This window comes from Callorhinchus milii, unplaced genomic scaffold (assembly GCF_018977255.1).
Source record: "Callorhinchus milii isolate IMCB2004 unplaced genomic scaffold, IMCB_Cmil_1.0 Scaffold5, whole genome shotgun sequence".
In the NCBI taxonomy this organism is placed as follows: Eukaryota; Metazoa; Chordata; class Chondrichthyes; order Chimaeriformes; family Callorhinchidae; genus Callorhinchus; species Callorhinchus milii.
In genome coordinates, this window is record NW_024704746.1 from 38011915 (window position 1) to 38025497 (window position 13583).

Below are 13583 nucleotides of genomic sequence, written 5' to 3' on the forward strand. Positions count from 1 at the left end.
CGCGATGAAATCAGTTAAATTTGACCATGTTTATGCAGCAGCATGTGATCCATTAGTAGGATTTACTATGAATCCTAGATGAATTGGCAATAACAGTATCCTTAATTCATTAGGGAATTTTACACACGTTAGTTAATTAATATTACCATTGAACCACTTTGTAGTGTTGGTTTAGCAGATGGGAAGACATCTGTGGACCATCACTTATAGAAGTGAAATTCCTTTAAAAATAAAAATTGCTTTAAAAAATTTCCCAAAGTATCCACAGATGACGACTTTTGGTGTACTTTTCAGCAGATGTATATTGTATATTGTATATTATCTGGTGGATATTTTTTCTAGCATTGCTTTCCTTGCCTTAGTCTACAGTGCTGGAGTATACCTATGCTGAATATAATAGTGAGGTTAGAATTCTGGCCACATGGACAGCAGTGAGTCCACTCAACCTAACCCCACCTCCCTTGTTCCGACAAGCACTTTGGGATGTCCTCTCAATGTGAAAGTTATTATACCAAATGCAAGGATTATTATTTTATTCTTCTCATGATTTATGACTAACAAAGTGTTGAGTGACAGAGACCTGAGGCTCAGTCACTGAAATGTTTCTTTTATTAAAGCACCTTGTTTTTACAGAGCATCCTGCACCTAGATAGCTTCTCGGGAGCGCTATACAGTGGAGGGGTTGAATGCTGAGCAAGGGAGAAGGTGGGAGGGGGAGGTGACCATAGGAGCCAGAGGGAGATCAGCCATGCATTTAGCGTCAGCAAATGCATGTATTATATGTGTTCTTTTCTGCTTTCTAAAAGTATTAAGTTTGATGCTTCTGCTGACACAAAACTGGTCTTGCATGAATGCAGTTTATTACTGGCCCAGAACTTGTCTGAATGCCATCCATCCTAACAGCGAAGCCCTGCTTACAAGAGCATGCTTGCTGAAAGATGTGCTCTAATGGCTGTACAGCTTCAATTTATTCACGCCGCCTCTTCTATAAAGCGCTGAATCTTATTTCACAGCTGTAATTCCGAGACCCAGTTCTGTGCATTCTGCATCGAGGCTTTAATGAGAAAGCACCACACGTGCAGGAGCCTGTGTAATGACTGCTTTTTTTATTTTTAAAATGTATTTATTGGGGAAAGCCTGTGAATTACTATTATCACAGTCATCTTTACAAAAGGAAACAAATCTACAAATTTGGATAATTTATACAAATACAACAATTTCAAAAATAAAATTTTTAATTTAGTAAACACGCTTAGTGCTCTTTAGCACCGTCTAGAACACGCTGTATGAAATCCCTGAGCAGCAACACACATGTAATACTTATCAGCATTATTCAGAAGCCAAAAGGATTGGCCAGGCATAGGGAAAGTAGGGGAGCACCTGCTTATTCTTCCCTTATTCTACCACCTCCCCTCCCCCCACTAGCCAATGCTTAACTTTCCCTCTTCCTCTCGGACCGACCCACAAATGAATCATTGCTACAACACAATGGCAACAAAGACAGAGCATTAGTCATTTCTGCCACATTCACGCAAAGAAGAAGAAAAAATTCCCTGCTGTTTGATTTGTGCGAGTGAAGTACAAATGTGAAACAATGTCTTTATGTAGCGACTTAACCATCGCACAAAAAAAATTGATACAGAGCCGGAATGTATTCGACCACTCACTCGTGAGATCTATTGCATTGTAAACAAACCAACAACAATAAAAAGCATTAGACCAAACGTAGCTAGTAAATTCATTTTCTCCCCCTCCCCTCCTAAAAATGCTAACAAAGATCCGTTTTGTTAAACTTTCAAAAAATGGTAGTTCTGCTGTTGCTATATAAGGAGGTGCAATATTTCATTCTTATTCCTTTTCAATGGCAGAGACGTACATTTTCCTCAGTCAGAGAACATCACCGACACCTTCTAGACCATAAAAATCACACAAGATGTTTTGCACTACTACATATGATATTCCAGGACCATACAGAGCACTGTCTAGCACTAAAGGAACCCGTGTGGATGTGGGACATTCTTAACAAACAAATACTTGACCTTGAGCCTCAAACCGTAACTCAACATTGCCTTCCTATATGAGCTTCATATCCTGACAGGTACGTGGTCCCAATTCACAAAGTTGTTGCTAATTTGCTAAAACCTAGTGTTCTGCAACTTGTCTGCAATTTGTCTGCAAACAGTAATTTGCAGCAGCATAGCTCAGACGCTTGCAGTTGACGGTTAGGCCTTTCAGCAGATAAGGAAAGCTGTGGCCATGTGTGTTAGAGAGCTTTGAGGCTTAAGTGCTCGAAATTTAAAAAATAAACTTGTCTATGTGTTTGTCTTCAGCCAACAAGCATCAATTATTCATTAATCTGCTTAAGTGCTCTGATGGCCCGCTGGCTCAGCAAGCCCAAGGGAAGACTGGCTCTGTCTGAAGCTAGGCCTTTTCTGATTCCTTGTAGTTTAACACCATAAGCCCCGTCTGGCTTACGTTTTTCCGTTTCTGTTCTTTTGCACGCTCAAGCCTTGCTTCTCCATGATGTTCCACAGTTTGCGGAGGTTGGACTGGGTAATGCTGTCGTCGGGCTTGAGCTGGAGAGCTCGGAGATAATTTGCCTCAGCCTGGTGCAGCTTCCCATTCAGATGAAGGATGGCTCCCAGGTTCATCAGAGCTGCGGGATACTGTCAAGATCAAGAGTAAAGGGTGAGTGTGAAACCAGAGGCAGCCACTGAACCCTGACTGCAGGCAAGAGGCACAAATCAAACTGCTTCTCTTATAAATCAATCCCTCACACAGTCAAAGCCCCAAAGTTGTTATTCACCCAAAGCAAACATTGAATCTGATCCAGAAAAACATCTTCAAGGTTTTTTTTTAATATTGCTGATGTGTTAAAGGTCAGTATTGTTACACACAGAAATCATCTGTGAAGATGACTCATTGTTTTCCACTGAACTTTCCCAAACATAATCATTTCCGACCTTTAATTTATAACAATATTTTTGTGTGTTCTTCAGAAGGTTAATCCCAGAGGGGATGAGTCAACAACTCCATCAAATGTCTAACCTTGATTATTTTTAATAAGCACCAGTCCCCAATAAACATGCGCTCACACATTGCCAGTAATCATACCTGCGTGTTCGTCCCTCGCCCCCTCGCTCCACCATCAGTGGTCGTGCTTTCAGCCACTATGCCCCAAAGCTCTTGCCCCCTTCCTCCCCACTTTGAAATCCCACCTAAAGACCTTCCTTTTTGATCGTGCTTACGGTCACCTCCCCCTTCCTCTCCCCCTGGCTCAGGGTCAGACTCCACTACTGTCAAGCGATCCAGTATGCTACCCTGCATGCAGGGCACTATATTGTTGTTGTATACAACTGATGATGCCTCTGGCCGGACCATCTTTTTTTGTTTTGGGAGTTGGAAATACGTTTTAACTTTTTTAAAAAAGTTTTGATCTTGTTGGTGAAGGGCCTCCCGTGGCCTTTGGTGATCACTTCTCAGCTTTTCAAATGCATTATTTTTGGAGCTCTCAAATCAACTTTCACTCTTCTTCCCAATAAGACTGTCACATACAGCTTTTATGCATCCTCTGTGAGTAATGAAAAACATCAAAAAGACACATATGGGGGGGTGGGGGGAGGGTAAGAAGCAGTGAGTTTAAATGGGATTTTTGAATGAAGACTAAGTAGAGATTCTTTCAAGGGACCTGAAACTCCCAACACAACAACAAGCTGTTTCTTAAATGAGTCCAGTATCCTGGCCTGAACCACACTTCCTGGGTAACCTGTTCCAGTCATTAATTATCCTCCAGGAAACTAACTACTTCCTGATGTCTGTCCTGAAACTCATTTGTGTAAAACTGAACCTATGTCCCTCTTATTCTGATGCTCTGGTATACCTGCTGATATTGTTTTGGGTTACTTTCTCAATCCAATTTAAAATCTTATTTACCTGTATAAGGTCCACTCTGAGATGTGTTCTTTCAACTAACTTGACCAATTGTCTGTCATTTTCAGTCAATCCTCTAACACTGGAGTTCATCCATGCCTCCATGTAGGCATGGAGTTACATGCCTACAGATGTTGTCCCAATGTCGCTATATAAAGGCAAATTGTTGTTACTGATACCCAGTGACATCAGTTTGTGAAGGAGTCTCTCGTGTAGCAACTTGTCCAACATCTTTTGCAATTGTGCTGTGTGAGCACCAGTCCAAAAGTAGATTAGCATCAAAGCAGAATGTAAGGAGGCCTGTGCTTCCAGTTATTTGAAGGATTCCCTACTGCAGAGTCGGACTGCTTATCAATAAACCATCGCGTTTTAGACCCCTTGGTGCCAGAAATGACTTGTATAAGATTCCTCCTTGCATATAATCCCCAAAGCCTTTATTGTGCCACTCAATTTATTTCTTTGTAAAGCATCTCCTACCCCCCATCGCATTTGCTTTGGGATATGAACAATTTCATTATGCCTGTGTGCTTTGTGGGTCACATAATTAATGGGCACTGTGATGGTTAATGAATGTGCGATGGTGAGCTTTCCTGAACATATTGTCTTTTATTGAATACAGCTGATGAAATGTTTTCACTGCATAAATAAAGACAGTCATTAGTGCTGGAGTTCAATAATGCACCACTTCTAGACTGCTGTAAAAAATTACACCACCTACAGCTTCACTGGTCAAGTGATCAAAGGCCTTCCTTCATTTCCTGCAGTAGATGGAAGGCTTTATATCAATGAGCTAAACAGTGGGCCAAGGGAACCTTGTCTGGATTACAGACTGTCAACTTTACAAAACTTCGAATTCCCAGTGAAGTGAATTAATCATCTGTCAAACAACAATGCTCAAATGCAATAATCACAGGGCCTAATAAGCACATTCCAAATCCATGTATTGCCAAACCATTGGCAATTTAATAACAGTTTTTGTATGTGTTGAGAAACTGACAGAAGCAGGAGGGTCATAAGGGATGTGGGGGGAGATAAAGGCCTGAGTTCCATGCCAATGCTCAATAGAAGTTATTATAATCCAGTTCTGTCAAATCATACCTTGGGTTAAAATACCGAGATTTATTAAGGGGCGTCATGATTGATTTTTGGAGACAGAGATATGAGAGTGGCTGGCTGGATGAGCTGATTTTCTTTGAATTGATGCCATTGAGCAACCAAAACTATTATAAGAGTATTAAGTTGCATTCAGTGTAAATGTGGGGACTGTAAAATCCCTGCCAGCTGCTCGTTGGCAGCCACATGTTGTTCAGTTTTGGCCAACCTTGGTTCTGGGTGGTCAAATTGCTTAAATCCCTCATAGGAAGGATTTTAATCACAGGGTTTGAATTTCCCTTCATGGCACATGGCACGTTCCACTGACAATCCCAGGCCCTCTCAAAACAAGACGCGCCAAAAGCCAATATAGTTGTTGCTCTGACAGACACAGAACGCCATGTCTGGCATTGCTGCTGCTACAAACTATATATCATTGGACAAATTTGAATGCCATTATTCTGATTGCAGCCAGCAAAGCTCTGCTGGCCACAGAGATTTACAAACTATGGTCATAGGTCTTTTCTAATTACCTGGAGGTGTAACTCTAATCCAGTATCTTGAGATTGTTTGCTTGCAGGGAATGACATTAGAGGAAAACATTTTACAGTATTAAAAAACAATCTAGTTCCCACATCGTTCTAATGAGAAAGACATGAAGTTTGACAAATGCTGAAAAGCACAAGTAACCTGGCTTCCTATTAAGAATGCACACTATGCAGGTTGTGGCATTGAAGGGACTGAGGGCATGTATTTCTTAAGTACAGAGTTCGGCACAGCCACCGAAATGAAAGTAACAAGCGTTTAACTTTTGTTTAATAAGTTTCAGACAGAAAACTTCAAAGTGCTCCCTTTTAGGGGCAGACAAGCGAGCAATGCAAGCAGATGTAGAGTGCACAGCTGTTCAGAATCATGTGAGCTGTGCGAGGCCAAGTAAACGAGTGTTCGGAGAGAACCAGTTACATGAAAGGCCACAGAGGAAAGGCAATGAAGTGCTTCCTGTATCGCTTTTCTCGGTTCCAGGAAAGAGAGACGCATTAGCTGCCCAGTGATATTGAGGGCTTGTTGTCAGTGTGGTGCTGTCATTTCACTGCACCAATTACAGACCGGTAATGCCAAGCTCTGGGATTTCTGTATAATTCATTGAAAATTCATTCACCACAGTATAACTTCAGCTACTGCCCAGTGCAGCCAGTTTGTTATATTTTAAAAGGCACTCACACAAGCTGACAAACTATTATATATTTAAGAGCACAACAACAACAACTTATATTTATGTAGCATCCTTCATGTGGGGTAGCACAGGAAGTGTGGAATGAGAAAAGGCTTGTCAGCCCTTCATGCTTGCTTCTTTCAGGCACCATATTTTCACCCCAAAGCCATCCCTGCTAGGCAAGATTTGCATATGAGACAGAATGCAGAAAATCCTGGGCAAAGTTCTTTATTGAAATTTCCTTCTCCCCCCGTAAGACTCAAAATATTTCTCCATCCCTGTTCCCTCCATAACTATTTCCTAGCATGAATCCTTTGATTCTTATTATATTGTATTTAATTAATTTGCCCACAACGTATACAGTCAATTCACTTTACAGTATATTCTGTGAAGCGCTTTGAGACGTCTCGAAGACGCGATAAGGCTCTATATCAAATGCAACAAAATAATAGCACTTTGGGATGTCCTCCTGACATGAAAGGCACGCTATAAATTTAATTTTGTTGTTGTTGTAAAGGATTTCTGTCACCTCTAACTGGTATCAGCAAGAGGAGGGTGATGTGATGAGCTCCTGACCAGGAGATCTGAATCCTATCCAGTTCTGATCCTCATTTCTTTTTGATCTCCAGTAAAAGACCAATTCTAGCCAGATGATTTGGGGAGGAATGTGCGCTCGTTCCATCCCTGTGTGGGTGAGAACACCACTGACACTTGGATAATAAAACTTGGGAGATATCCAAATAAGGGGCATTTATATCAACCAAACTAGCAATGGCAGAGAGGCACTGGGCTTCTGGACCAAAACTAGAGGGTAAGGAAAAGAAAGATATCTGATTTGAGAATCATAATGATTTGACTGATTGAATAATAAATATGTTGTAATATAACCAATTTGTACAGCATTCCCTCCAAATTCTCATGACATTCTTGCTTTTTAGCAAGAGAAGGGGTTAAATGTAAAAAAAAATAGAAGATAAATTCAAGCCATCTTAATCTGTATCACTGGCCACAAAACAAGTATAAATGGAATGCAGAGCAGCAGGAGCTACCCGCTGGGTTTATTTCTAGTTAATTCACTGGAAATTGGAAACTGGAATCTTGTATTGGTTTGCGTTTGGATGTTGAATTCCCCAGTCAGCATTAAAGAGCTCGCAGAGAATTGGATCTAATCAGTCTTAGGGGCTCCATAACCAGGCTTTGTGGCACTTCTGATCATTAACAAGGAGCGATTCAGCGGCTTGCGTGTTTGTGGTGCTTGATTAATTGTTCCAAGATTTATTTTTTGTTTGTTCTCTGTAGTTATTTTCTTTTTGCAATAATAGACACTTTAATCGAAACCAGATTACAAAATTTCTATTTGTTTTTATTTTTTGTGTTGATTTTAATTCAGTCAAATGGTGACGTGTAAAGACACTTCTTTTCACGTGAAATTTTGATCTCGAAATTACATACCTCTCTATAATACAATGAATTTTGTGCAGTTTTTATGACTCACATCAGAACAGATTCTTTGTAGAGTATTCTCTTATTTTAATTCACCTCTAGTAGATTGTGCCTAATGCTGTGTTAATAATAACACTTGATTTAATACAGCACATTTCAGGTCAGTAACAGATCTATCTCATAGCAGTTCACAGGATTCCTTGCAATTGCTGTATTTTTTATTGTAGGCAAACTCGGCAGCTAATTTGCGCACAGCAGTGACCCACAAACAGCCATGAAGTAAATGATCCATTTTATTAGGGGGATCATTGGCCAGGACACTGGGAGTAACTTACTTCTCTTTCTGAATAATGAAATGCGATCGTTAACGTCCATCTGAACAGCAGGTGGGGCCTCGGTTTAATGTCTCATCTGAAGGACAGCACATCTAGCACTGAAGTGTCAGCCAAGACCGTGAGCTCAAAGCCCCAAAGTGTGGCTTGAACCCATAATGTTTTGACACAGAAGTGCGAGTGTTACCAACTGAGCTAGGTTGACACCTATCCTGAACAACAAGTTCACATTGTGCGATTAGATCGGAAGGGTTGGGTCCATAGAAATACTGCTGGAGCCCTGTTGCTGAGTAGTCGAGGTGCTATTGGAACCACCTGCTGGTTGTGGGTAAAAGCAGTGGTGTGAATCAATAATGGCTCTGCTCTACTTTCCAATGTTCAATCAAAGTACTTTCAAGGGACCATTTTAATATTAAGAACGAGTCAAGGGTCCAGCATTTTAACGATATTTAAACCCAGTGTCCCACTTCGGAAATCGGGTCATAGATTTCTTTTAACAGCCCCTGACCGATGCGATGAGGAGCGGAAAGTATAAATCAGCCTTTCAGCTACGAATTGTTCAGCTGCTGGAAGTAATCTCATTCCTAGCAGTATAAATAAGGCATAAAAGGGAGCTGAGTTTGCAAAGGTTAAATGCCTCCTGGTGTATGAAATGACTTTTATCCAGGACCAAATCATGAAGAATGAATTGACTGAATAGTACAGGACCATTCACTTCACTTAAGTGCATAACTACAAAATGCATCTTTACCAAGTTTTTTCCCTTGTCATTTCTACTACAACGTGTTAAATGAACGATAACAAAACTCTTTTGCTTTAAAGTGCATTAAATTGAAACCTTTAACCACAAATTTCACTATCACAAACACTCCATGAGTTGTTTAACTATTGATCCACCCTGTGTAAATATTGCCTCTTTGAGCTGCAGTTGCCATTAGTGCAGGACATTTTCCAAGTGCTACTTTGGGTTCCATGTCAAATGGGGAAAGAAATTCTACCTGGTTCTAGATTTCCTCTGTTAAAGTTAAATTTTTGAGCATCCAGAATAGGTGAATTGAATCTTTACTTTAAACTAATTTTCCCACAGTTCTCAAAAGAAGACACAGAAAACCGGGCTCAAAATTGAGACTGCGTTTTAAGTATTTTCTAAATTCTGGACACAAGGAAATGCTAAGAAAAGAGAATAAATCTAGGCCAGGGTATATATGCTAACTCCCCGCAGATTTGTACCCTACTGAATTTGTGGGGAACTGTGAAAAGGAAACTTTCAGTGGTGGAATATGATTGTATTTAATTGTACACTGTTGCAAAGCACTCCTGCTTTTACGGTGGTAACTGCTACTTACATTAGGTCGCAGTCCTGCTGCCAATCCATAATGTTTCTCAGCTGCTTCATTCAGGCCAGCTTGTCTGATGAACAAAAACACAAAATGCACCATTCACATGAAATGAAATCTGACTTCTGACACGCTTCTTCAAAATGGTTCATATTTCAGAGAGAGAGAGAGAGAGAGAGAAAAGAAAAGGCCGGCTCTGCCAGAGATTGGCGGCTGCGAAGAGGCAATGTGGCAAACACAGTACACAGCATAAGCAGCGGAACATATCCAGCGCTCACACTGTTACCCGCAAGCATGGGATGTTTCCCAAGGTATCAGGCAATCAATGGAGCGATTTCAATCTGTCAAATTGTACAAGTTAGAAACTGTCCATAGAGCTCGGATATGTTTTTGTGTAACAAAACACATTGATAGTGACTGCTGGACTGTATGACAGCTTTGCTAAGCAGTACGCCACTTCTGCCAGTTTTAGTGTTTGATTCGCTGCAGCAGTTCCTGTTTAAAGAGGCAATGTTTTCATGAAAAAGCATTTGGTAGACCTTTCAGTGTTTGGCAAGGGAGATGAACCAGAAGACAAAATTCCTTAGCTCAGGACCTATTGTCATTTGGTCGCTAAAACTTTTCATGATGTCATTATTATTATTATTATTATGGGGAAGGAGGCTATTTTTTTTGATCGGTCATTGAGGAAAGCGGATTCAATAGACACAGTGATGCATTTCAGTACTGTTCACATCATTTTGCGCTGTGAACTGCCGTTGTAAAGGGCTTTGAAAAGTTATCCTATGTGAAGGATGTTGATGTTTTTAATAAATGCAGAGCTTGCATAACACTTTTCAATGATGATAATAATCCTTGCATTTGATATAGCGCTTTTCACATCTTCTAGACGTCTCAAAGAGCTTCGCAGAATATACTGTAAAGTGAATTGACTGTATATTTGCAAAACGCGGCAGTCAATTGTGCACAGCAGTGTCCCACAAACAGTCGTGGATTGAAGTGACCAATTTATTATTTTTTTCTTGAAGGATTATTATCACTAAGGAAACTTGCCCAAGGTTTCGCCCTGCTGGGAATCAAACCTAGGTCTCTTACTTGCAGGGCGAGTGCTCTAAGCACTGAGCTACAGGATTCCACAATGGAGCCTCTTTAAATTTAGCATTTTTACAATACAATTTGCATTTATATAGTGCTTAGCGCAGTTGGTGTTCTGCACTATACCAGTCTTCCAAGGATCCGAAGACAAATCAGCACTGTACTTTGCATGTTGTAATTGTGGATTATGCTGTGCCAACACATTTATATACAGCAGTGAGCAATAGCCAAATATCCCATTTAAATAATGTCTCAAGTTGGACATTGCATCCAGAGCATTTGCTGTTACATATTCTTATCTGTTAATAATAATCCTTACATCTGACATAGAACCTTTCATGAAAGTGCATTGCAGAATATACTGTAAAGTGTAGTGATTGTGTCGATGAAGGTGGCAGCCATGCGCGCTCAGTAATGTCCCACCACAGTAAAGTGAACGATGAAAGATGACACTTCTGACAATCAACACATATACAGCACTGCACTGGAGTGTCAGCTGAGGCTATGTGAATTGAAAGTCCTGACATGGGGCTTGAACGCACAATCTTCTGACACAAGAGGCGTGAGTAGTACCAACAGAGGCAGGCTGATGCATGGGGACATTGTGCTATAAGCACACACTCTGGATAAAGTATTCTACCTATGGATTGTTTATACAGGAAGCCTGGCCCCTAACTTAGCATACATACCAGAAGGAGGAAGTCAGGACACATGGAGAAAAAAAATACAGCTTTACCAGCTGGCTTTCTCCATATCCCAGCATCACGTTATTGAGAACACGTAGCAGAGAATTGTGCTGTCAGTTAACCACTGTAAAAACAAGGCTGCGTTCTCTGTCAAATGAGAAGTGTTAATATTTGCAAGTTAACCTGATTCCAGAGACACGATATACTGGTAACTGCACTGTTCTGAGACACTGATGTTCTGCATACCCTGTACTTGCAGTTCCAATCCCTGCAAGGAAATCGAGTCCATTTGGAATTGCAGATGTGCTGGTTTGTTTAACTCTCATTGTTTCCTTCAATTAGCCCTTTCTCAATGAAAGAATATGTGAATTACCACAACCACTAACTGCACGCAAAAGTGGAATGACTGTACAGCACAAGTACGGCATGAGTGCATGTTGTGGAGTCATTCACAGAGAACCATAATTTTATTAGCTCAGTGAAACCTGTGACTGGATTCCTTACTTCAAAAGACACATTTATATACAGCAGAATTTCGTGGGGGAAGTGAGGGTCAAGGGTTTGGAGGATAGATGAAATTTCAATGGTTGTTAAAGGCAGCAACCTTTGCCAGTAAACAGATAATGGAGGAAATACAACATTGATTATTTTATCGGCCAGAAGAAAGTAGTCTGTTTGATATTTTAATATCCAATCATACGTTCACTGTAGATTTTCTATTTAGGGCGCAAAAGTATTTAAGAATGGGATGCAACAACAACAACAAAAACTTGCATTTATATAGTGCCCTTCATGTACGTTAACATATTGGAATGCATCCTATACAGAGTAATTGTGGGTGCAATTGGCTGCCGCATTTCGCCACAAATATATAGTCAATTCACTTTACAGTATATTCTGTGAAGCACTTTGAGACGTCTAGAAGACGTGAAAAGCCCTATATCAAATGCAAGGGTTATTATTTATTAGTATAATATTCCTTGCATTTAATATATCTCCTTATCATGTTGTTGGGACATCTCAAAGCACTTCACAGAAAATACTATAAAGTGAATTGACTGTATGTTTTGTGGGTGATTGTAGCCTCGTTCCATACATTTCTATTACTCTCTTCCCATAGAATTAGCGAACACCAATTTCACTACAATGTGGTCAATCAGCACTCTGAAAGATTCCTCATAATCAAATAAACATGCTTGTGCATGTGCTTAGTCCTGAATACAAGAGATTTAGATGACCTGGAAGATTATTTCTAAATACTTAAAAAGGTGAAAGTATTGGAAGTTTTAGTGTGATTTTTTTCGTTTGGTTGCTATGCATGGGGTTCGTAAATCTGAAGGTCATGCAATTTTCCAACAAATACATTTTTTCGAGAAGCAAAAGAGAGGCTGCAAAGAAGCCATGAAGCCTCCAGGCTTTGTTCTGCTAAAATTCAATGTTGGAAACTAGTTTTGCATCTCCCATTTCAGATCAGTTCTGCTTTCCAATTTCCCTGCCACAATTCCAATCCTACACCAACTGTACCTTTTGCAGTGTAATGGCACTGTAAGCCACACTCTATATTGCTTTTGTTAGAGCCCTAATCTACACTTGTTACAGTGTTCACATTATATTTTATTCCTAAAGTTTATTTTCAATTACTGACATTTTCAAAGTTCACAGTCACCATTTCCTTAACATTTTTTGTTCATTTCTGCAAATAATTACTTCTAGTCAATCCCCCTCATATGTTAGTGTGTTGTTCCCTCGCCAAGGAGGGCAGATGCATTTAATTTTGTGATCCCTGAGAGTGAACTAGCAATAACTAAATTTTCTATTACAAGACAGTATCAGTGGATCTTCGTGATCTTGTCTACCAGCCCTCTCTTTGTGGTGTGCTCCTCTACTTATTGAGCAGCACAAGAAATGATGATAGTCCTAAGTGCAGACAGCATGGAACCTTCTAACTATGGGTTTGGCCACTGATCCCAGAATTCAGAAGCCTTTACCTTTCATGCTAACATGACAAATCACACTGCTGACTCGAAACTCAACCACCGCCATTACTGCCATTCACATAACAGCAGGGAGAGTGGGAGGTTTTGAGCTTAAACTGCTATTGTATCAAAGGCCTGGTTCGGTGCCACATGAGATTCCAGTGACAGAGACGTGTAATTTGTATCACTCCATGTGACTCGACAGGCAAGATGGTCAATGCCTTTTAAGTGAATAGCCTATTCGACTTAATAATAATCCTTGCACTACATGACGTCGTCGAGACATCTCAAAACACTTCACAGAATATGCTGTAAAGTGGAGTCCCTAAATTTGCAAGCTCAAACAATAATAATAATCCTTGCATTTGATCTAGCGCTTTTCACAACTTCTAGACATCTCAAAGGGCAGAATAGACTCTAAAGTGAATTGACTGTATATTTGTAGGCGAATGCGGCAGCCAATTTGTACACAGCAATGT

The 13583-nt window shown here is 40.3% G+C and overlaps 1 protein-coding gene across 1 annotated transcript in view; it reads right to left on the bottom strand.

Annotated features, from left to right (window-relative positions):
• Window positions 1-1091: 1091 nt before the first annotated feature.
• LOC103185349 (transmembrane O-mannosyltransferase targeting cadherins 2) overlaps window positions 1092-13583 on the bottom strand; it is a 97084-nt gene continuing 84592 nt past the window's right edge. The window contains 2 exon segments of the mRNA XM_042335612.1: window positions 1092-2666; window positions 9357-9420. Coding sequence (XP_042191546.1) covers window positions 2472-2666; window positions 9357-9420 — 259 coding nt within the window. The 3' untranslated portion in view covers window positions 1092-2471.